Source organism: Semicossyphus pulcher, unplaced genomic scaffold (assembly GCF_022749685.1).
Source record: "Semicossyphus pulcher isolate SPU_LCO1_2020_fin unplaced genomic scaffold, fSemPul1.0.p SCAF_4, whole genome shotgun sequence".
Taxonomy (NCBI): Eukaryota; Metazoa; Chordata; class Actinopteri; order Labriformes; family Labridae; genus Semicossyphus; species Semicossyphus pulcher.
In genome coordinates this window covers 17,555,737-17,580,333 of record NW_027211715.1, presented here as the reverse complement: position 1 = coordinate 17,580,333, position 24,597 = coordinate 17,555,737, and the positions used below count along the sequence as shown (strand labels likewise).

The 24,597-nt window shown below is 42.7% G+C and overlaps 1 protein-coding gene across 2 annotated transcripts in view; it reads left to right on the top strand.

Moving 5' to 3' along the window:
* LOC138607697 (cytosolic carboxypeptidase 6-like) overlaps positions 1-24,597 on the top strand; it is a 285,563-nt gene that overhangs the window by 221,458 nt on the left and 39,508 nt on the right. The window contains exon 6 of one of the 2 annotated variants that reach the window (XM_069680336.1): positions 124-1,215. The exons of the other annotated variant lie outside the window; for it this stretch is intronic. Coding sequence (XP_069536437.1) covers positions 124-320 — 197 coding nt within the window. The 3' untranslated portion in view covers positions 321-1,215. Of the gene's footprint in view, positions 1-123; positions 1,216-24,597 lie in introns of those variants that run through there. 2 annotated transcript variants of the gene reach the window in all.

Sequence of the window (24,597 nt, the reverse complement as noted above, 5' to 3'; positions counted from 1 at the left end):
TTAACCGTTGATACAGGCTTCCAATCATTGAATTACAGTTTATTCATTAGACGCCAGACAAAGATGATATCAGCTCTTTTTGATGAAATGTAGTCTGACTGCTCACACTCGCTCCTTCCCCAGAGTGTCTCTACGACAGAGTGTCTCAAGAGACAGCCGACAGTGCAGAGATTACGCAGAGATTGTCCAAAGTGAACAAATACATTTGTGAAAAGATAATGGACATCAACAAGTCCATCAAGAACGAGGAGCGGCGGGAGTCCAAGCTGCTCATCAGACAAACAGTCAAGATGGAGAACTTCACCTACGATGGCATGTAGAGATCAGCTGTTGTCACGCCAGCGCCTTCTGCCCAGGATATTGAGGGGACTTGATATGGGTGGTTGGGGGATGTTTGTCACAGTTTCAGGAGCAGTTTTTTTTTTTCTGTTGACACATTGGATTTGTTATAACGTGAGACATTTAAACAAATAGAGCCCTTTCCCAGCCTCCCATAAAGCAACTTCCTCAGTGCCCAGTTCCCTCATTGGCCGACAGGCAGCTTTACCCACCACTTAACGGAATTGAAATGAGCTGGTATGAGTGTTTTTATAAGCTTTACAGTGCTGTTGGTACAGAGACATGGTTTATTGACGTGTGTGCATTTGTGTCAAAGGAGAGATTAGATGTAATTGTTAAATTGATTTATTGTTCTGTGTCAGAACATCATTTTGAGTCCTTAAACTTTTAAAAAGTGAGGTTATTTCCATGGATAAAGTCTTCTGATGCTATAAGGATGATGGGGATAGCTTGTTTTAGATCTCAGTCAAGTACACGGTTGGATATTTTGGTGACTACCCTATAACTGCTGAGTGTGTGCTGTTGGTACTTAATGCATAGGATGGGACATCAGGGTGTCAAATGCACAAGTCTTAATTGGTAACAGCCATATTGCTTTATGCAGTAGTGATTCTGTTGCTCAAAAGATTAATGCTCCCCCTGAACTGTAGGTCAATCACAATGTGCCACTTTATTCAAAAGAGGGCTCACAGAGGTTAAATGGGATGTAGAGTCTAAAGAGCGATGTTTATATTTATATTTTTATTTTATGTTGACCTTTTCGGTTTGAGCAGTTGCCATCAATGAGAGAGCACAGGGAAGCTTTTCATGGGATATATCCCTGTGTTACTCAAAATCAAACGAGTCACTTTCAGGCAGTCTGACTGTTTAATTAGCTCTAGTGGTACAGGCATGTGGATGCCCAGAAAGGCCTTAAATGGATTTGGCAATCACCAGGGGCTTGTTTGCCCCCGGGTTTTCTAGTAGGCTGTGATTGTACATGTATAGGAAGCTGAAGCGCCGAAGCTTCATCTGCACTTTGCTGTGAGAATGTAAGAGTTGGCGAGGTACGATTTTCTGTGATTCACTCCAACAAGTCGAGCTGAGCCGAGCTGCTTGCTACCCCTCCTCCTGTATTTACATATGTGGGGACATAAATCAGGGCAGAGCTTTGCACAGTTCAGGTCATCTTGTTGTGGCGGCAGTGTGAGCTGTGGGTAAAGCTGTCTGTTACTCTGTGGTGGTGAAGTTTTCTGGGCCTGCTGAACCCCCGTATTACCCCCCCTCTTTTTCAAGCCACGCCGCTGGGGAACAAAGTAAGGTCGCTCCAGTGACAATTCCCTCTGAGCTATGCCATCAGAACTTTATCAATGTCCTCTCTTTCTTGTATGTTCTTTCTTTTTTTCTTTTTTTTCTCTCCAGTTGTTTATTGTTTTGATCCAAATGGTTTGTGCGGCTGTCTGCAGGCTGGAACTAAACGCTGCAGATTAAAATCTCAACTGTGACCTAGCTGTGGCTAACTGTGAATCTGCTGCAGAGCCGCCCATCAAGCCTCCTCTCCTCTTCACACTCTAGACTCTTGTGTTTCGGTTGGTTAATTTCTCTCTATCTTTTTGTCTGTCAGTTTTTTTTTGTTATTTCAAAAGTTCAGATCAGCCTTTTGTGAAGCTACCTTTTGTTTTGGAGATATTTTAGTGTATATAAAACACATCTTTTTATTTTTCCACCAAACATTTATTTCAGTTTCTACTCATGTTACAGTTTTAAAGATTCTGGCAGGTTGGTTGATCTAATTGATGTTGTTATTCCATGTTACCTGACATTTTCTTGTGTTTCTTTTTACATTTTTTTTTCATATGAATTGTTGGCTTTAAGCTTGATGTTGTATCCAAATGTAGATGAGGAGAATCTACGAAGACATGAAAAAAAAAATCTCCCTTTCTTCGCCAAAGTGATCTCTTGGAACAAGAGAGACGAGGCATCAGATTTAAACAGAGCCCATATGTTATACCACATTCACAACATGTGATATATGATAATCCTCACCTTAGACTCTACCTTCTTATGATCTGCCACAGTTATATGAAACCTGTTATACTCTAGACTGAGATGCAGTAGTTAGATTGACACAAATCATTTACATTGAATGCACTTTAAAGTTCTTGGCAATTCTTCGATCTTAAAGAAATGTATTTGTGGTATACGTCCTTTTTTAAATGTCTATATAGATTAAGGCCTAAAAGTAATTGTATTATTATGAAGCACCTTAGAAGATCTTGGGTTTATTGTTTTTTATGGCGAGAGTATGGGGTATGATATTGTTGTCTGTCAGACGTACAGCTGACACGCCAATCCTCCAAAACATGTTAGATTCATTACTTCCAACTACTCCTTAAAAGTAGTACCACTACTACTTTCTAAATATTTAAATCTTTAAGGTTAAACACGGGCCGTCTTGGCCTCATCATGGCCTCCTGAACAATACACGACTTACTTGGCAAATTTACAAGCAAAGCCCAAAACCACGTATCTAAAGATATTTACCTATGAAATGTGCAAGCTGACTGGAATATGTGCTTTAACTTAATGTGTGAAAATGCTGGTAATGTATTGATATGACTTATTCAGAAATAATGTGTATTTTTACAAGTGAGTGGTAATTGTAAGCCAAAGTATTGAAGGCTGAGATCAAGCTAACGGAGGGGGATGCTGACCGAGGAATCAGCAGGGTTTGCACAAAAATGGCCAATGCCAAGGTAATAGAGCTTAGTGAATCTTAAGTCGCCAACATGGGGACGCTTTATTGATATTTTGTTTTGTTACCTAAAAAAAAAAATCCCTTTCTAATGTCCTTCCTTTTTTTTTTGTTTTACCTGTACAGAGCAACACGTGAGGTTAATGTGCGCTAGCATGTATTGAGAATACATGCCATTTAAAAGAAAGAAAAGATTTCTGCTGTGCAAAGCGACCATGCTGAAATTCTGACACATTGTTGTGTGATGTGTTTGTGTTTGTTTCTTTGTTGTTTGATGCCAAAAGGGGGTGTGGTTAAAATCATGCTTTAAGATGGAGCATTAATAGAGCTAGTACATCATCTGAAACTTCTTTTCAAAGGCTGGTTTCCTGGAGCGCGATTAAGCCTAATCCTTTAACTAAAACCATCTTTAGTGGATGAAAGCTGTATGGAAGTACTGTATGTTTTGAACCCAGATTTGGCTTAATCTGTGATGGCAAGGCCAATCTCTGTCAAATGTCCCAAGTCACTTGCAGAGGAGCAGTTTGGGTTTTAGCTGCACATTAGAGCCATTAACGGACGATACAGGCTAGCTTGGCTCTGTAACACCACACCGGACCTTCCAGTACTCTCACTGTCACACTCAAGTAGCGATGTGGAGGAAATGTAACCTCTCTGGCTCTGTGATCCTCTTCCTGTGCCACCTCTAGTTCCTTACTCCTCTGACATTTATGTGGACTGGATTTAAAAATGCAAATGTATCAAGATAAAAGCAAATCCTATTGCTAGCTTGCTGTTTTGGCTTATGTTGTGAACACCTGTCAAAGTTTCAGAAGCGAGGGAGCTTTGCGTTGCTTTCTGACAGTTTGATTGGGGGGGAAAGTTCGGCTCTAGCTTCACTGAAAGGAGCAAGATAAATGGCTTCATCTAGCAGTTTTCACAACTACGTGTACACGAAACAAATAACTCTGAGCCTCAGATACAATGTCAAACTTACTTCAAATGAGAAAAAACAGGTGGATCACATTGTTGGGCCTATATTTTTCTTAAGGTATCAGTAACTTTGTATACAATCCACAAACCGGTTCTACTTCATCTAACTTCACCGTCCTACCTCATTGTTACTCTGGTGTTTGTTTGTCAGTGACTGTAAACTATGTGTGTATATTAAAAAAAATCTATAGGAAAGGTATACCTGGTTACTCTCAACATGTACAGCATATAAAACTTGTAAAACACCTCAGTACACGATATCATTCTTAGGAGGAATCAGTTTTATTACCTGCTTAAAGATGCTGCTCTAAAGGGGTGTCTGTGTGAGGGGTCGTCTCTGAATATATATCTTCGCTCTTTGCTATGTCGTGCAGTTGATCAGTGGTTGTGTTCTGTCTCTGTATTGCATTCTGAGATTTTTACTGGTTGACGGTGCTACCAGCAAACAGTTCAAAAACTGATCTGTCTCTCGGACCTCAAATGGTGCTGTTTTTCTATGTTTTTATCCTCATACAGCTATGTTTTATTCAGGTGTGTCAACCGCCACTATCCCCTCAGCTAATCAAATTGTAAGCCAAAATGTTTCGCTAAACGATAAACCTGCTATTACTGTATCAACTATATGCTATCCATCCAAATATTGTAGATAGTGATTATATCCTCAGCTGTGATTTTCAGAAGTACCTCAGAACTTGCTGATTTTCAATGGATGCATCTGCTTCTAGCACCTGTTGTCTATCTTACATTGTTGCAGTGTATTTTCAGAAATATGCATTTTTACTGGTTAGATCAGGTCTCACTATAAATAGTACATGATAATTATATCACACTCAGATGACCAATAACTATAAAGGATACCACTGTTCACTGGTTGCATGCCAGATTGTCATATAGGAAATCTCAGTTGGAGAGTGTTAAGGTAGACGAGGTCCTCAGCAAAACCATGTTCGGTTGTAGTTTGTTCTACAGAAACGGGATTCCATTGGTCGTTGGGTTAATGGTCAAAAAAATATCTATTTGAATTTATATTGGGTCTGAGCAAATGATGAAATGTGTAAAAAAAATCAAGAGATGTTCGTTACCATTTCCCCCCATTACCGATACGATACCAAGACTTAAGTATTGGCCGATACTGAGTACCCCTCTGATACTAAAGCAATTGTTACAAATATTTGTGGAAAAAGATTTGGTGATTGCTGACTTTTTTTCTGTCTCAGACTAAGAATGCACTCGCTGGTAGCACCACACCATTGTTGTTTATTATTGTCACACAATAATTGACCTGAATCCAGTTGCTTTTTGGGGGCTAATAGGTTATAGTATCGGAACAATACTGAAACTGGCCCCCGATACTGGAATCAGTGCATTTACTGGCATACTCGCCAATACTGGTATTGATACCAATACTGGTATTGATGCATTGACTGTCATACTCACGATACTCAATACTGTTATCAATGCTGGTATCGGTGCATGAACTGGCATACTCGCAGATACCCAAAACTGCATTTTAGGCAGTATTGGGGGCCACACCGATACAAATATCGGTATCAATACCAGTAGTGGTTATCGGCCAGCATGCCAGTCAATTCACTGATTCCAGTACGGGTATCGGGGGCCGATTCCGGTATCGTGTCGGAACAATATCCTCACAAAAATGTTGTGCAGATCACAGACAGACTGTTTTGGGGGTAGTGCTGGAATGATTGCCTCTGCAGTGACACCAATGGAATCTTTTCTGCACCAAAGTCTTGGACGTATGTTTAATTGACAGGATGTATGTAAATGTTTCCCTTGTTTTTTCTTTCTCTTACCATGTCTGTGAACATGAAATGTGCTGGGGAGCTCCTCTCTACTGTGAGCAGTGTGTGTTTCATGGAAGCACTTAAGCCATTCGTTGGACTGTTTCAAAATGGTTCAATTTTAAGCTTTGCTCTGGTCCAGGGTGTTGACCAAGAGATTTTGTGTGTAATTGAATTCCTATGCAGGTGTTGAGTTGTAATCACCTGGTACCACATCACTGTTGGGTGACGGGCCAACCAGGGGGCGATAACTGGAGAGCGTTCAAATCTTTGAATGTGTCTGCAAAGCCTTGAGATTAAGTGAAAGGGGACAATGGCGACATGACAAATCAGTACAGAACTATTACTACTTTTTCATACTCACAGAGTCGTATTAAGCTGAGCTACACGGGGCTGCTTGGAAATGTTTGTAACAGTTATAACTGCTTTGCAATGTTCATTAGGGAAAGACAGGGTTATTACTGTATGGAGTATTTCCAGTTGGTAAGAAAATGTGAAAAGAATTTGCAGTAAAAAAACTCCTCACCCTACTTTAGCCTCCCGGAGGCAACCCTACATTTACAGAAGATGTTATAAGTATATGCGATAGAGAGTGTATCTGTCTTTGCTAAACCGGCCACACCTCTGCTATGCGAGCAACTCTTTGACGCTTAGCATCCTGTTCTGTGTTTTCTCTTGCTGCATTCAGGAACACCTGTTTAATGTATAGATAAACAGAAATAAATCCAGACTTTTATTCTATCAGCACAAACCTCTTGTTGTCTTTTTTGTGTGTGTGTCTCCTGCTTTGTGTTTTTTAATCAAAGAAACAAACTACATAAGACTCATGTTGGAAACTGAAAGCGAAGATTAAAACACACTCCCTACTTTTAATAATTTCTGTTCTATGCTAGCTCTCCTAAATCTGTTAGCTAGAGCTACAGCCTGTAGCCGAGTTAGCTTAGCGTCCAACCGTGGAAAAAAAACGTACCTACACCAGGCTTTTAAAATAACTTTTCCCAACATCTGTTCTTTAAAACTCTAAAAAACCAAATTAAAAAGAATAGTGTCTGCCTTGTTCCCCCTCTTTTCTCTGTCTCTGTGCTAACCTAAGCTAACTGTCTCCTTGCTGTAGCTCTATGTATAATCTTCTCATCTAACTCTCCACATGAAAGGGAATAACAGTACTTCCCAAAATGCCAAACCTTTGCTTTAATTGCGCCACTTGCATCAAAGGACTTTCAAAATAAAACGAAGCAGACAGACAAATCAGTGTGACTGTGCGCCATTGTTCACTGTGAACACCATGTTTTCTGGAGTTACAGAGGGCTCCGAGTGAGCAGTAACTTCATATCCACAGATAATATTTTCACCTCAATCTGTATTTTTCAAAACCACCAAATCGAGGTGAAATCTGCTCAATAGCTTGAGGCTTAAAGTGTTATTTTTTTTTACAATGAATCCCACTTAACAAATGTCAAAGAGTTTTTATTTTCAAATTGACGGCCATGTGTGCAGAATGGGCTTCAGCAAACCGTAATGACCTCGAGGCTAATTCAAATTTGTCGGCACACGGTGACTCGTTAAACTTTTAATTTAAATGCAAAGATTAAAATTAGAGTCTAAGTTTGCCGTACAATTCACAAATTTACTTTTTAAAGCATCTCATCAAGGAGTCTGACCCCAGGAAGACGGACAGATTTACAGACAGACAGACGGTGGTGTTACTTTTCTGACGACTCATTCCTCCATGCACGCATCGGTGTAAACTCTTAGTGCCTTTTAACCCCACATCTGATGCCAGCCTCCCCTCCTTATAGCCTCTGTAGTCAACTTCCATCACATAAAGATCAGTCCCTCTCCGCTTCACATCCCCGACGCTTTTGACTGCAGCTTTTAGTTTCAACTTTTGGAGTGCATCTGCAGTGAAGGTGAGGGATCAACTGGCATATTGTTCTCAATGTCAGCCACAAGATAACACGCCGCCGCTTCACTGTGGTGTATTTGTTCGCTGGCCCCGGCCTCTGTGCCACACAGCGTGCGGATGATTGGCGCTGAATCTATCGCGTCCTATGTCCAAACCATACTGCGGAATCAACTCAGCTGCACGAGAGCGAGATAAGACAGAGACGCGGTGTGGACATATCGGATAGCTTGTAAGACGGCTTGTTTGCAGGGGCTTGAATCTGAAATGAGCCCCGTGGTTGTCGGCTGGATTTGGTTGAGTCCACATTGGGTAGGAAGTGGTCACTGTGAAGGCCATTTCCTCCCTCTTTCCTCAATGAATACACTGAGCTCAACTCATCTCCCCATCCTCCCCCCCCACTGTCTGGCACTCTGATGCATTTCCATATATTACTGCCTCTGTAAGCAAGTGTGTCGTGCGCCCAGGCTTTTCCTACAGCCCAAGGGGACTTCTCAATGTCATTATCGCTAAAGCCTGCCACATGCCTGTAATGTATTGCCGCCTGGCTTTATTGGCAGCACGATGATTCAGTGCTGGTGATGATGGATTAGTGCCGGCTGGGTCGGGCTGGGCTGGGCTGAGCAGGTCCAGACTGGGCTGAGCTGTGTCGCATAAACACTTTGTCCCTCTCACACACTGCGGTGTAGAGGGAAACATATCGTATTTATGTCACACACGCACGCAACCTAATGAATACGGTCATTTCAGCGCTTTTATGGAGCTTCCTGGAACATTGTCTGATTCATCTTGCCCACCTTTTGCTTTTCATGCAGACACGGTGCACACAGCAGCGCCGCATAATAGGTGGCGGTAATGCCTTCTCTTTATGACATTGTTACTGTTTTGAATGTGAAAATATAACAGCTTTCGGTGCCTCCTGCAAGGGGAAGTTCTGAGAGGGAGCACTGGGTGAATATGTTACCACGGCGTAACAAGGTTTTTTGTCTCCAGGAGCGTGTACACACACACACACACACACACACACACACACACACACAGGGTTTAGAGGAAGGACACAGTGGCATGCTTTATCACTGAATATGAAACACACTCCATATAGCAGCGCCACCCAGGCTGAACTAAACTAAACGGCACACTGGCCACCAACTTAAAGTCTAAACTCAACACTCAGCTCCCTGTTGCAGTCTGTCCACTGCTTCACACAGTCGCAGTAATCTGACCCCGGCTTCACTGCGGTGAAATAAACGCACATTAGTCTTAATTTCTTACTGCTCGCAGCAGCGACGGACCACCTTCACTGCTGCTGTTTAACCTCTGCCGCCCTCTCTTTCCCTCTGCAGAACGTGTAGGCTTGGTTTATCACTGCAGGGGACTTTCAAGACAATATCAGTCAGGGTTTTACGGTATTCAGCGTCAAATGCAAAGGCATGACTGCGTTAAACAACATGTACAGGGGAGTTAAGGTGTCTGCTTTTGCTTCTAGGGGACCCTTCTGTCGCTGTTAATCTGAAAGGTGACAGCAGGGTTAACAGACAATAAGCTGATACTAATAAGTTCTGCACGTGGTGTTCAAAACCTGTAATACACACGAATATGCTACCAATCAAACTCACATTGGCTTATCCTCCTGTGCTCCTTACATACCATCATTCCTCTCCATCCAGCTGCATGTCCCTGCATTGTCACGTAGCTGTATGTACGATAAGATATGCTGGTAGCTTTTGAATGTTAAATTCTCCCCGCCGCCGGCCTTATTCAGAAGTCCTTATCACTTTTAAGAAGCTTATTTTGCCAGTTCAACGATAAAAACGGCTAAAGTTTGGACTCCATCAGCCCCTCCGGTAAGTGGATGCAAACTGAGCTTTAAATACATACGCGCATGCACACATAGGTACGCACACACATGCATACTTAAGCGCAGATCTTCCAAATGGCCTCTATTAATGCAGACGGCTCCCCCAATTAACAGGATTCAAAGCGATGATGAATTTTTCATTCTCTGAACATTTAAGCTAATTATGGCCCAAATGAAGCAGGTTCCAGTGAATCACCATGGCAGGGGCCGCCAATGGCAGCCAATGTCACTGTCACAGTGCCACTCTGCACCAGCACCCTAATCACTACAGCTGCTTAATATTCATCTCCCAGCGCTCTCCTCCTGACTCACCTCTCCTCCCCTCACATATCATCTCCTCTTCTCTCCTCCCTCCTCTCATCTCACTCCTTTCCTCTTGTAACTTGAACTCGTCTCCTTTCCCCCTCCGTCCTCCATTCCCCTCTCTCTGTCTCTCTCCCTCAGCGCCGCTCTCTCTCTCTCTCCATAGATGTGTTGTTTAAAATGGAAATCAACTAATTGCCCTAATAGCATTTTAATGATAATTTAATGTAGTAAATAAAGCTTGTTACAAGCGAAGCAATTTTGCTGGATTTCAAGGGCAATCAATCTGTGTCCGATACAATCTGCTCACCTCCTTGATGACGGGTGCTGGATGTCAGCAGTGTGTTTTCACTCATGCAGGCTGCAGATCCAACTACATTAATGTTAATAAACCAGCAAAAATAGGCACAGCTAACAATCATCCATGCCCGGTTTTTACATCTCCTTCCAGACCATATGTTTGCTGACTAAAGTGTGACACTGTGGATTTATAATTACATTCACAGGAGTTGAAAATCACACTGAATATGTGCATCATGTCTGTGTGCTCAGATTGAAATGAGCGAGAGGGGGCATGAATCCAGACACAGATTGCGGCTCACACCTCTGAAATCACTGAATTTCTGCACGTCCTGTAAAGGCAGCTTCTCTGGCTCTATAGACGATGCACATCTGTAGCTTGAGATAACTTCCACACGCAGTACACGCCCCCCCGGAGGCCTTTTTAATTGTACTCTTTCAGAGCAGCTCTGTACTCCGGCTTTATCCCTGGTCTGTTTTGAAACCAACTTTATGCCCACTGGTTGTCATGCCATTTTGTTGTTTGTTGTTTGTTTAGCTTTATCATAATCAATTCTCCTCAGGAAATTAACATACCTGAGCTGTTTCAAGTCTGCTAAACTCCGCGAGTCATTGTTCCCCATTAAAGAGATTAGATTAGCTTGTAATCGAAGATGAATAGTTCATTTTGCGTTTGGATTCTTCTGCACATTTTTATCAACCCTTTCCTGCAGACTGAACATATTAAAAATGATGAGGAGCTCGAGCTAGAAAGAGAAAAGAATAAAGTGCCGTGAGACAGAAAAACAATTTAATTTCTCTTTTTATGTTCCACCAGTGGTCATTTAGCCGGCCTCTTTATTTAAATGGTAATGTGAGGCTGGCTAAACAGGCATGGCCAATCAGCCCGAGAAGAGAGCGAGACTTCAGAAAAAAATAAAAGGGCTGGTTTTTGAGGCTCCGGGAGTTTATCTGGGCTTCTCCTCCTGACGCCTGACGGAGGGAGGCAGAGTGGGGAGCCGATTGAGCGACAAGGAGAACTCTTCGCGGTGTAGGAGTATAATTAATTAGGTGTGATAAATTAAAGTATTTCTAGCAAACCCTGGCAGCACTGACACAGGCAAACAACAAACACAACACACACACACTCAGAAACACTCGTCTCTCTCCTCATGCAGACATGCCCACACACACAAACACACACATATGGCTGCACATGCATGTCTGTATTAATGTTAGATGAGCATAACCTCTTTGCAAACTCTGCACTGCTTCTCAAATGTTGTCTTCGAGAAAATAAGCAACAAAAATACACGGACTAACTTTTATTTTGCAATCTCAAATCCAGGAGATTCTTCTTCTTTTTGTCAATATCTGCAATTTGCTGAGCGCCCATAAAACAAGCAGTTTTTTTGTCTTCATTCAACCTTTATTGATAAAGGGTGCTCCAGTGAGAGCAGTCCACTCTTTGCATTGTTGCCCTGTAAAGACAGGACAACAGAAGCAAAGGTCAAAGTTCAACCGTAAGTCAAACATCAAATATACAAGGCTGCAATTAAAGGAGAAGGATAAACGTTTGCAAAGGTCAAACAGGGCATTAAACAATAATAAAATAAAACCTGGACATTCTTTTTTTGCCTTTATTATATAGGACAGTGAAGAGAGACAGGAAATGTAGGGAGGGGAGAGTGGGGGGATGACATGCACCAAATGATCAGCAGGCCGAGAGTCGAAGCCTCTGTACATGGGGCTCCTGCTCTACCAACTCAGCTAAACAAGCACCCAAAAAACCAGGATATTCAGATATTCAGAAGTAGGAGATACACTCATTTAAAATGTAAAGATTGTTGAGCAAAATTCTACGGAGGGCAACTAGTTCATGTTTTTATGGAACGCGGATGGGATGATGAGTTAGTGTAACCGATGGGCTTGTGCATTGTGTTGGGCAGGAGTGAATGATGCTGTGACGCCGGGCTTCTCTTAATTGTTCACCACTGTTTAATCTGGCAAAGACATAGTTGGACAGAACCTCCATGTTAATTTCACAGCCCGGTCCATGTCCTACAGAAATAACTAATAAATGCACAGCATGCAAGTTAGCTTAACCTGCCATAACGTTAAGCTAGCTGCGAAACGTATTAAACTATTTTACGGGACATTTAAATTAAATGAAAATATCAACAGGTAGCAACAGATTTTGTGGGAAACAAGAATATGAATAATGAGGGGAGGTATGAAGATAATAACCAAAACATATGAGACCCACCTCTCCCACAGGGTAATGGTACAAGAGTGGAGGGGAAAAACAATGACTGTATATATAGATGGATGATCCGTCTCTATCTGCTCTCATTGTACAAAGCTGAAGCCAGAATACCCCTGTGACAGGCGCTGCTATCTTGCGCTGGTGACGACATTTGGAGCCAAAGTTGCACAATAGAGATCGGCGGGTGGAGCCACTGTAGCCACTTCGGCTAACCAGAACACACACATAACTTACTGAAAAAAACAGCAAGGATCCTGCATGTCAGCGTATTTAACAGCGAGAGATAGAGATGTTTTGGCTTCACTTTTAGGGAGCTGTCATGTCGTCCATCTTTTTATACAGTCCATGGGCAAAACAAATAAACAGATACAACCACAGAAGAAGAAAAGCAGAGGAAGGAGATGTTGTGAACCACGGTACTAGCAAATAATAGAGTTCTGAGGTCCTCACAGTTACACACAGACTATCATCAGGGCTTTTCTTGTGTGGACACAGGACCCTGTTACATTAGCTACAACATTTTATGGGAAAATAACAAGTAAAAGTGCTGAAACCAAATAAACCGTGGATCAACTGAACAACTGGAGAAACTTGTTCCCTCCTGAACATGACTATTACGACTGTGAATGTGGAAGTGTTGTGAAAGGTGTTAAACTGCTGCTGCTGTTTCATCTCAGGTCAACACAGAACAGACATGCTGGTGCTTTGATTTATTTATACCTGCAGTGAGCTGCAGCGAAGTATAACTCCGGACTAGATGTACTGTATGCAGTTGATTGTGTTGCAATGCAGCAACTCACTTTGATACTAATCACGCAGATTAAACATCCTCCCCTTCTCTTGCTACTCTCTGTCTTTATTTCTGACAGGATTCATGGCTGAACACCAAACTGACACTTGTCTGCCCTCCTCAATGTCAACCTGGACCCCTCGTCCATGGCTAACACACACAAACACACATACGCGCACACACATGATGCCAGCAGGCGCCTTTAATGGCCTGGTGTTAATGAGAGTCTTGTTTAGAGCTGTCACATGACCCCGGGCCATGCAGACTGACACCAGCTCCATGTTCACAGCTCTAGAGGTCACCACATGGTCTTTGTGTGTGCGCGTGTTTTGGTTTGCGTGTGTTGTTGCCACAGACAGAATCATTTATTACTCTTAATCACATTTCCAGCCAGAACATTAACACCTTATCAGTCCATCTTTAATCTTTGGTGGTTTAATTTTCAATCAGTAAAGTTGATATTAATCTCAATAAATCTTATCTGTGTAGTCTGTTGTCCCCGTCACAGAGGAGGGTCATTCTCATTGTGCGTCTGTGCGCTCTCTCGACCACACTGTGAGCTATCTGCAGGTGCCCGAAGCATCTCACATCGTATGAATATTATAGTGACACCTAAAAAAAGGGATTAATTAATTTAAAAAGAACTTAAGTAGTTGTCTTCTCTTGATTTGTAAAACTAAAGCTGTAAAGTTACAGTTAATAATCATACTTAATATTATTTAGGACTTTAAAGTCTAGTTTCTTGACAGGCTTGTGGGCTGCAGTGGGCACGACCAGCCCGGTGACCGTACCTTTTTGAACGATAGCTCACCGTCTCCTACTTCCTGTCGGCCCACACAACCTCACGCCGTGTGTATGCTGCAGGCGTAGCCGCTAAAAGTAAACACACAGTAGCCACATCACTTACGAGCACCGGGGCAAGGGGCCGCTGATGATGGGAATACTCTCACTTAAAAGCTGCCTCGTGTAACGGAACGTCGGTCACGATCATCCCATCGGCATTGTCTGTGATGGCAGCTGCACTGTTCGCATGTTCACAGGCAGGTGACACAGGCATCAATAGTCAGATCACTCATGAAAAATAAGAAACTGGCCACTTCCTGTTTTGCACAAAGCGATAATACAGTCGCAGCTTGACGTGTCTCAGTAACTTCACAATCGCACGTCCTGCAATGTGACTATTGCACCTGCGCACATTGCACTTTCGATGGTTAAACGATATATCGCTCAGCCCAATTTTAGTGCCTCATATATTTTCCCACTCATTAATGTCATCTTACGTCATCTGAGCCTAAATGTCTGCTGTTCTGTTCTACTTTTGGGACAATTGAAAGCAGTATTTAGAAAGAAGTTGTTCATTTTTGTATTGATGTCACACCTGGAGGGATGTAACCTTACACGCTTCACAGCTCTCTGCTGAAGATATCTGATTGACTGAAGCACACGAGCATGTTAAGATTATAAAATGCTAACTCAAACTGTAAACTATAAATGTGTCCAAAGAGAGCCTTTGTCCATTTTGACTTTATTTCCTCCTGTGTTATCTTCCCTGTGTGTCCCCTGCCAGTGTTTTCCAACCTTTAGCACACTGGCTGTTAGTCGTCCTTTATGTGTTGACAGTGAGAGTGTGATCCAGCTCGCTGTGTGGAGACCAATTCACAGAGTGGGAAGCGCCTAGCTGTGTTTGTGCACAGCTGAGTGTGTGTGTGTGTATGTATGTGTGTGTGTGTGTGTGTGTGTGTGTGTGTGTTTAAGTAACAGAGACTCAAGCTGACAGTTTGCCAGCAGCCTTGCACCTGCACACAGCTAGGTGTTGATCTCAGATGTGGGGGTGAAGAGGGGAAGGAAGAGGGGACGACAGGCGGAGGGAGGAGGAAAGGAAGGGATCCGACACGAGGTGTTAGGGCTGGATGAGGAAAGACGGGTGAGGAAGGGAGGATGGGAACTCTGGGAGGTGGCGTGGCTGTGACATATAATTCCTGTTTATATGTTTTTCTGTATGTACGTGCATGTGTGTGTAAAGGCGAACGTGCAGCTGTGTGACAGGCGGGAGAGAGGAGCCAATTGGAGTGATGCATTCTTTCAGAGGTAACTGCCAACACCAGAGCGCAACCAGAGCCTCATTTGTCAGACTCAAGGAAATAGCGTTACAGCGAGACGTTTCACTCTGTCTCTGGCGCACACACCAGCAGCTCCTCCGCTTCAGGATGGGGAGGAAGTGTGCCACTCAGGCTACTGTATCCTGCGTGTGAATTCAGTTCAAGAGAAACAGGGAAAATACGTGTCTTCTGCTGCAGATAAAGTCAAAGTTTAATTGTATTTTCTTAACCTTTTGCTGCCGACTGCGGAGCGTTGAAACTTAGAGGGACACTCAACCGCATGTCAGGAGCTCCATGACACTGTCAGCATATAACACACTGCTGGGTGGCCTGAATTATTGATCTCCATAGCATCGATAATTTAATGCAGTCGATCTGTGTTGACAGGGGACGGTTTAAGCGAATAGAAGATTAACAGAAATATCATATTTTGTAACACAAGAGGAGAAAAGTGTCTATTTTTTTAATGCAGCGCCCTGTATGAGGGGATTTACTGCACTGCATGACCTAGTTGAGATCTTGGTAGCAGAAGTGAGAGTGAGAGAAAAAGAGACAGACAGATGGGAGAGGGTTAATTGAAGCTGACATGTGTCCAGTGTTTGTGTGTCCCCGGATGACACCAGGCTCTCGCCCATATGCTTGTGTTGCCTTGTTCGCTCCCTCTCCTCACCACTCCTCTTTCTGTTATGCAGTTTTCACACCACGGAAAAGGAGATGTCTGAAATCATTATGAACCGCTGCGTCTGTTATGCTTTCAGTGTCAGGATCACTGGCAGTAATGTTGCTCTCTTATTTTGCGACGCAGGTCGTGCCACTTGTGTGCCTTTACTCGCACACCAACATGTGGTGCAATAAACGGGAATAAAATGAAATGCATCTGCATGTAGGTGCTCTGTACGTGCATAAAATAGCTGTGCAAATCCACACACACTGGTACAATAGGCACCGTACATTATGTGAAGGGTTCACCCACACCTGTAAAGGTAAATCCTTAAACTACAGTTCTGGTTCCTCTGCTTGTCAGGCAGCTTTCACTTTCCACTGTGTCCTCAGTGTGGCCCCCTCCTGTAACACAAAACCTCTCACTCTGAAGGAGGAAATGTGTTTGGTCCCTCTCGTTGTCCGAACCAGTACAGATTAAAAACGTGACTGGACTTATCCACAATTTGTCAAAACTTTTTAAAAGCCCTCCTTTTGTTAGCATGCTAACATGCGACATCTGTGTAGACCATAGACTGTATAAAAACATGGATGACATGACTGGCTGCAGTATAGGTCATAAAGCCCGCCTCCTCCATGTTAACAGATGGGACATTAGTCAAACTACAAAATCAAAATACAAGCCAAATAAATGTTTCTCAAACATGGTTTCTGTCATTAGACTTAGTTCTTATCATGCTGATTTACATCCAAGTGTTCATTTTTCTGACAAGTTTATTTTTATTTGATGCTGTAAAAAGGATGATTGACAGCTCTGTTGACAAATCCAGCTCCTGCAGCCGATCTGTTCCTGATTAGCAGAGTAGAGGACGATCAGTGAGAGGAGACGTAACTGAAACAATCACTACAGTCACTAAAGTTTCCATATCTGTGAAGGTCTGCTTCAGACCAACACAAGAAGCTGTTCTGCTGTTAAACACGCTGACGTGTGGGATCCTCGCTGGTTCTTTTAAGTTAAATGTGTGTTTTGCTTACCGGAAGGGGTGGGACGTCATTACCGTGGCTCAACCAGCCGATCACTACTGCGCAGTATCTGGCTCCAAAAAAATGTCATCAGCGCAAGATGTCAGCGCCCGTCTCGGGTGTATTCTGGCTCCACTGTTGTATAATGAGAGCAGACGAAGACGTGTTTTCCATCTTTATATAGCCTGCAGTCATTGTTGCAGACTTGCAGTAGCAAAACATGGTGATCGTGTGGCCCATACACGAGCACACATGCACACATACATCACAAAAGCAAAGCTTACAGTCATTGTGTATCCTGAGGAATGTATTTCATTCCTTGCGTCTATTCTTGATAAGCAGGCATACATATGTTTTTCTTTCTTGTTGTTGTTGTTCCACCAAATACAACAAAGGAGCCTGTGTGGAACACAGCTCTCCAAGTGAGGGATGAAAACAAGTATCTGCACGCCCGCTTTCTATGTGCACATCAGCAGCCGTCCATGTCTGTACTGAAGCATGGACAAAGCTTTAGTGGTGCTACTTTTACTTGTCTTTATATGTTTACTATTGTGTTACTCTACCATTGACTGTTAACTGAAACCTAACTTTGTCCGGGTGGTACATAGAAGTGAAATGTTATAACCATATCCCTCCTATGTAATATAATGTATACGTTTATGTATAAAGTTCAGTATTATGTTATTTTTATGTCTTATGTTCCACTATGGAGATCACATTCATTCAGTCTGTCCCTGTCACTGTGTCACTCTGTCTGTCTGGCTGTCGGGATGTGTCCCAGCAGGCTTGCCGTAGACTGGCAGAGTGTTGATCTGAGTGTCAGTGGGACCGGGGGTCTCCTCTCAGCCCTCCTCTCCTCCACCAGCTGACAGACAAGGTCAGGGACTCATGCCGCCCGCCTCTCTCAGCGCCTGACAGCGTTTCCTTTGGGAGACAAACCCCGGACAACCCTGCACTCTGTGGCACGCACCGTCGCCAATTAATATTGCATCACCATTTTCTAATCTGCTCCCTCAGGGTCTACTTCTCAGGGTGTGATCAGGCCACATCGCTTGTCTGCATCTTAGCCTCCTGCAGCCTCCTTCCATAACAGAGACAGGACCCTGAGATAGAAAAAAGATTCACAGAAATGTAGCACTTTCATTCTGTTGGTGTTGTTCAGATTTGTGTTTGTTATTTATGATCTTTCGAGGGTTTTTTTTGCAAACTCATGCATAATTTCTGTTTTGGCTTTGTTTAATATGAAAGGAAACTAAAGCATCTACAGGTATAGTGTGCCAAACATCACCTTGAACTTTCAGAGATAAAAGGCAGCAAGTGACGCACTAAAGATTTAACTTTTAATAGCCATTGCCATCCTTAGCATGGCTCTAAGGATCACATGGCTGTCACTCTGTTGGTCCATCAAGAATGAAATATCTTTACTTCTATTAGTTGGGTTTCATTCTTTTTCATGGTTACCCCAGATGATAAATGTTCCTAGCTTTGGTGATCCCTAATTGTTCCTTTAGTGCAAACATTAGATTGTTTTGGGGGGTTTTAAGGGAAATATTACGACAACTGTTGAGTAGTTTGGGGACACATTTGGCACACACATTCATGTCCCCCTCAGGATAAACTGTATTAACTGTGTTCTTTAACTTTTCATCTAGCCTTAAGATCAGGTCAGAATTTCAACCATATACCTGACAACTAATGACATTCCCATCAGCCTAGCCAGCAAACTCTTCTTTTTTTCAAATACTATTTTTTTGGCTTTTGCCTTTATTTATAGGACAGCTGAAGAGGGAGGGAATGACATGCACCAAATGATCGGCAGACTGGGAGTCAAACCTGCGATCAGTGCGTTGGGGGCTGTAGCCTCTTTACATGGGGCGCCTTCTCCTCTAACTGAGCTAAACCAGCGGCCCTGCCAGCAAACTCTTGAATAGCTTTTAGACTTCAAACCATGGATGTAAAACAGAACTTTACAAAACTAAATATACCTGAAAACATTTTCAAGCGTAGGATCAATAAGGATACATCAAACCTACTGGTCCCAGCTCAAAAAAAATGCTCCTGAGGTAACGAATTTCTATAAACTAAACAGTGTCTGAAGCATAGGCTGTATAAAAACATGGACAACATGACAGCTCCCTAAAAGTGAAGCCAAAGCCTCTCTATCGCCCCCTGCTGACTGGCTGCAGTATAGGTCATAAAGCCCGCCTCCTCCATGTTAACAGATGGGACATGAGTCAAACTATAAAATCAAAATACACGTCAAATACATGTTTCTCAAACATTGTTTCTGTCATCATAGTTAGTATTTATCATGCTGATTTACGTCCAAGTGTTCATTTTTCTGACAAGTTTATTTTTAATAAGTTATTTGAGGTTGTAAAAAGGATGATTGACAGCTCTTTTGACCAATCCGGCTCCTGCAGCCGATCAGTTCTGGATTAGCAGAGTAGAGGAGGAACGACGTAACTAAAACAATCACTACAGTCATTGAAGTTTCCATATCTGTGAACGTTAACTGTGTAGCTGTTAAATCACCCACACAAGGGATCTTTGCTTTTTTTTCGGTACCTTACATGTGTGTTTTGGTTAGCGGAAGGGGTGGGACATCGTTACCGCAGCTCCACCGGCCTACTGTGCCGTGGAACTATAACATCAAAACATCAAACGTGGTTTCTGTCTTATAGTTCGTTGTTATCATGCTGATTTACGTCCAAGTGATTTTCTTGAAAGGTTAACTTTTAATGAGTTGATGCTATAAGAGGGGGTGTGACATTATGATTGACAGCTCTGTTAACAGATTAGCAAACGGGCATTACGGTCATTGAAGTTTCCATATCCATAAATACCTGCTTCAGACCGACACAAGAAGCATCGTCTGTCTGTGTGTACAGTAATCGGTCCGAAGCCGATGAGTTTGTACTGTAAGTGAAGTATGGCCCAGCATCCATCTCTTCCTGCCATGTGAGCAGTCAGAGAGAGATGATGTTATAGATTCCTTCTCCATGTTGACTCATTTTATCATTCTGATGCCTCATGTTAGTCTGGGACTTGGGAACATGACTTACCACTCTGTCCGATTGCTGGAGCTGGGATGAGGAGCACATATGCCATTTGTTTCGGCCTTGTAGCTCCATTCTTCAAACTCTGAGCTACTTGCAGTGAAAGACATAACACCTCCTGCGACCTCAGTGGATGACTTATCCTCCTACCTTTGGGGGCTGACTAATGTGCTTGTGGCTCTGAGAATAGCTACAGGGCTGTCCGTCAGGGCCGGGGTCGGGAGCCACTCGAGTATTTGTCTGAATCACGGCTCCTGGCTCGCACATTTGACTGTTCCTCGCATACGTACACACACACGTCGTACAGACACACGTGCGACTGCTGAGTGTAGCATGATGAAGGAGCGTGGGGGCCATGTGTCACACCTCTGCGGCTAAAGCACTCACCTGGCCTCTCCTCTGCTCTGATGGATTTACAGCGGCCCTGCAGGGGGGGGGGGGGGGGCGTTACACACAAATACACACACACATTGTACTCCAGATCACTTATTGTGGTCTGTGACTTGAAAGATATCAGCCTAGAGTGTGTGAAGGAGAGGGAGAGAACACAGGAAGCAGATGTGGATGCTCATCATCCTCATCATCTTTGCTTCATCACATGAGAAATAAAGAAGCGTAATTTTCCGAAGGAGCTGTCCGGCTGATTTTATTCAGAGAGCTGACTTCCAGACACCCTGCGTGTGTGTGTGTGTGTGTGTGTGTGTGTGTGTGTGTGTGTGTGTGTGTGTGTGTGTGTGTTCCACAGATCGCTAATCTCTCTGAAGTCCTGTTTGTTCTCCAGGTTTGCCCCCACTACAAACATTTCCCTGATCAAAGCTGCTGAAAAGGCCTGCCACTTCAAACAAAAGTACACACACACACACACACACACACACACACACACACACACACACACACACACACACACACAGAGATACACATATCAAATCCATTCCAACACAGCTCTACGGCCGGCACGTTGTCATGGAAACCACATTAATCCTAAACCAACCGGCATGCAGTTGTTGCAACAAGCGAGCCAATCAGGAGCGGGAAGAGAAGGGGACAAACAGGAGTCATGATCTCGATTAGCATTTCAATGCTTGTTTAATTTCTAATGCAGAAGTTTATTTTAGTATAATATAGCTGCTCTGAAGTGTGAATGTCACCATTCATTCAAGCTTGTATCATGAAAAGACGAGTGCTTCCTGTTTCATTTAAATTCACAGCCTGGCTCCTCTCACTTTACAGCTTCCTACATCTGTTTTTTTTTTTTCTTTCAACAGAAATCTAAAATTCCCTTTTTCAAAGATTTTTTTTTAAAGTCATTTAATTTGAAAAGATAAGCCGTGATGTTATCAGAGACATTTGATGTCAGCTTTATCAGCCGGTTGTATTAACAGCAGGTGTAACGCTCAGTTTAAATCCTTTCAAGTTAACTTACAGAGAGATTAGGGGGATGGATAACTCCTGGATTTGTACCTTTTTTAATCACAAAAACAAAACAAAAAGAAAAGTTGATTTAGCCTGTGGGTTCATGTTAATCAGCCAATGGGAGGAGTAATGATCATATTGAGAAGTCTGTCAACACTCTTCTATGTCACAGTGGCGCCTTTCTTTAACCTACTAACACCTGGATCAGAAGCTAAATATTAAAGGGGGGTATGATGCTAATTTCAAGCTTCATATTTCACTCTGTGATACCTGTGGAGTAGCTTAGCATAATTTACAGTCAAAAAAACTTTTCTCACACTGGTGTTCTGTTAAGGCCCTCGTTCAGCCTCTGCCTGAAACGACTCAGTCAGCTCTGTCCCTTTAAGAAAGCGTGTAGAACAAACCATGTGAAACCTGGCGTTCACAGCAGCCTGCTGACTGAGAGCTGAGAAGCCTGGGAATTACTCCAACATACTTTTACCTACAGATCTGAAACTTCACCCACGTTTAGTCTGGACATCAAACATTGTAACATTATATATATATGTCTTAAAATGTGGAACAGCATAATACCCCCTCTTTAAGTACCATTAAGCATTGAGTACATCTCCTCATCATCACCAGTTGGCCCGGACCAGAACAGTTCGCTCTACTTTGACCCATCAAGACTAGAGCTAAACTGTCAATAAGCTGACATATCAGTCGATATTGTCTTATTGCAGATACATCAGTGTTGGTATACACTGAGTTTTCCTTCCTTGGACCAGTTTTGGTAGGTCCTGACCACTGCAGACCGGGAACACCCCACAAGAGCTGCAGTTGTGGGGATGCTCTGACCCAGTCGTCTAGCCATCACAATTTGGCCCTTGTCAAAGTCGCTCACATCCTTAGAGTTGCTCATTTTTTCTGCTTCCAACACATGAACTTCAAGAACAAAATGTTCATAACATATCCTACCCACTGACAGGGGACATTGTAATGAGATAATCAGGGTGTTTTGCTTCACTTGTCAGTTTGTCATAATGTTAGGTATCGGGAAACTGTAATGCAGAAATGTCAACGATAAGTTACCATAACACAGTTTGTCCACCAGAGAGCTCTGACAAGTTTGTCTTGAACAGTTAATGTTGTGTTCTGAGTATAAAGAGTTTAATAGGGTCTTTGGCAAAAGTGTGCGTGTGTCATGTGTTTGTGAATGATTGACTGCTGGCTTACACAATATCATTATCAAGTTTTTAAACGCCAGTTTTAGCTTCAAGCCTAATTCAATATCGTAAAACCAAGATCTGAATTTTAATCAGTTAAACAAATGCAAACGGCGTCTCTGTCTTTATTTTTTCATAGCTTAAACCTGAAAAAAAAAAACAGTGTGAGACTTGGAAAGGATTTGCCGATATCCTAACAAACTAAGCAAGATTTTCTTTGGGATCACTTTGCAAAGACCAACCATGCACCTGTGTTTGATCTGTAAGACTTTCTTTCATGTAAGCATCTTCACCTCAATATCAACTTGACAGGAATGGCAGCACTCATCTTGCAAAAAAAGTGTCTCAAAGGTAGTTTAAGTTGGGAAATTGTGGTGTCAGTTAAAGTCACCGAGTTGAAAACTACGAGTCCTCGATGAAAAATGCGAAGAATTAAAAGACTTAAATCCGTCTCGCGTCCCAAAGCAGGCTGCGTTAGACCGCAGTGTGTGACTGACTGAGAAATGTAACAGAGAAATGTTTATAACTGGAGCTGATTTTCTACTGAGAGCTTCGGAAATCAGTAAAGAGCTGAACATGCCCACGATTGAGTTCAAAGTGTGAGTAAACGATTGATGCACTGAAATGGACTGCGCCTCCGTCAGAGGACTTCTCGCCGGGCGCTTCCTCTCAGACTTCAGAGAGGAGCTGCCGATGCTGAAGCTGATGCTCTTTGAGACGGTCAAATGGAATTAGAAAGACATGCAGGCTGTAGTTTGTCATGTTTGCTGTTATTTTAATGACTTAATTTAAACTATGACTTGTTTTTGTATTTAATCATTTATCTGTCCATAACTGCAGTTTCTTTTTTAAGACACAGCGTATCTTTTCTTCAGACTTTAACCAAAGAGAGCGAGTAAACTGCTTCCTCCTCCTCTGTTCTGGTCTATCAACGAACACCAGGTAACAAAGCTGGCGAGTGTTCACCTGTATCTGTTCCTGTGGACTGCACTCTGTTTAAAGCAGCCCCTCTGACTGCCTGACACACAGTTTTTTTCCTCATGTCAGAGCTGTCCAGCCGGCTAAGGAGGACAGAGTGCAGCTCTTAAAATGGGACACACAACTGTCAGGGATAAAAATACCAGGAACCGCAATGAGACGATCGAGTCTGCTGTCGGAAGCAAACAGAGCTGCACTGTTTCCTTTATTTGTTTTTGTGACAATGAGCTTTTTTTAATACAATTATTCTTTTTCTGGCCAGAAGTTAGATGACAAGTCCAATACCGCTGGTCCGTCTGCGTGTTTCGTTCCAAGCTAATCACCTCCCTTGAGCCAGGAGATGATAAGCTTATAGGAATCGAAACAGGAGCGAAGAGCCAGCCTGGCCCTGTCCGAAGTTCAATACACCTATCAGCACCTCAACACATACCTTTGTTTTGTTTAATCAGGACAAAACAGAAATTAAAGATTTACAATGTTTGCTTTACAGGAAGTTCCATGCTGTAACTATTTACATTTTACCTTCAACCTTCATCGATGTCGTCAAACCTTACGTCGGACGTCTGCCCGTGCTCCTCGTGTCGATGTGTTTCTTGGTGTCCAGCTTGTGTTTGCACCTTTGTGATTCCACTTGTTTTCCTTTGGATTATTGGTTGCTGGGATTATAAAGTAAGCCTTTTGTTTTGCCTTGTGGATTTTGTCTTTTTGTTGGTATTAAGACTTTTGCTCTGAGTTTTTGTTTTGACTCTTTGTTCATTTAATACATTTTTGCTAGTCTGCATCTGGGTCCTCTCCCTTTTTGTTTTTTTGTTATTAGCCTCCCCAGCTATTGTCTTATTTGTGGTTTATTTGCACTATTTGATACATGAAATCCAAAATTGGTATAACAACAAGAATAAAGACTTAAATAAAGA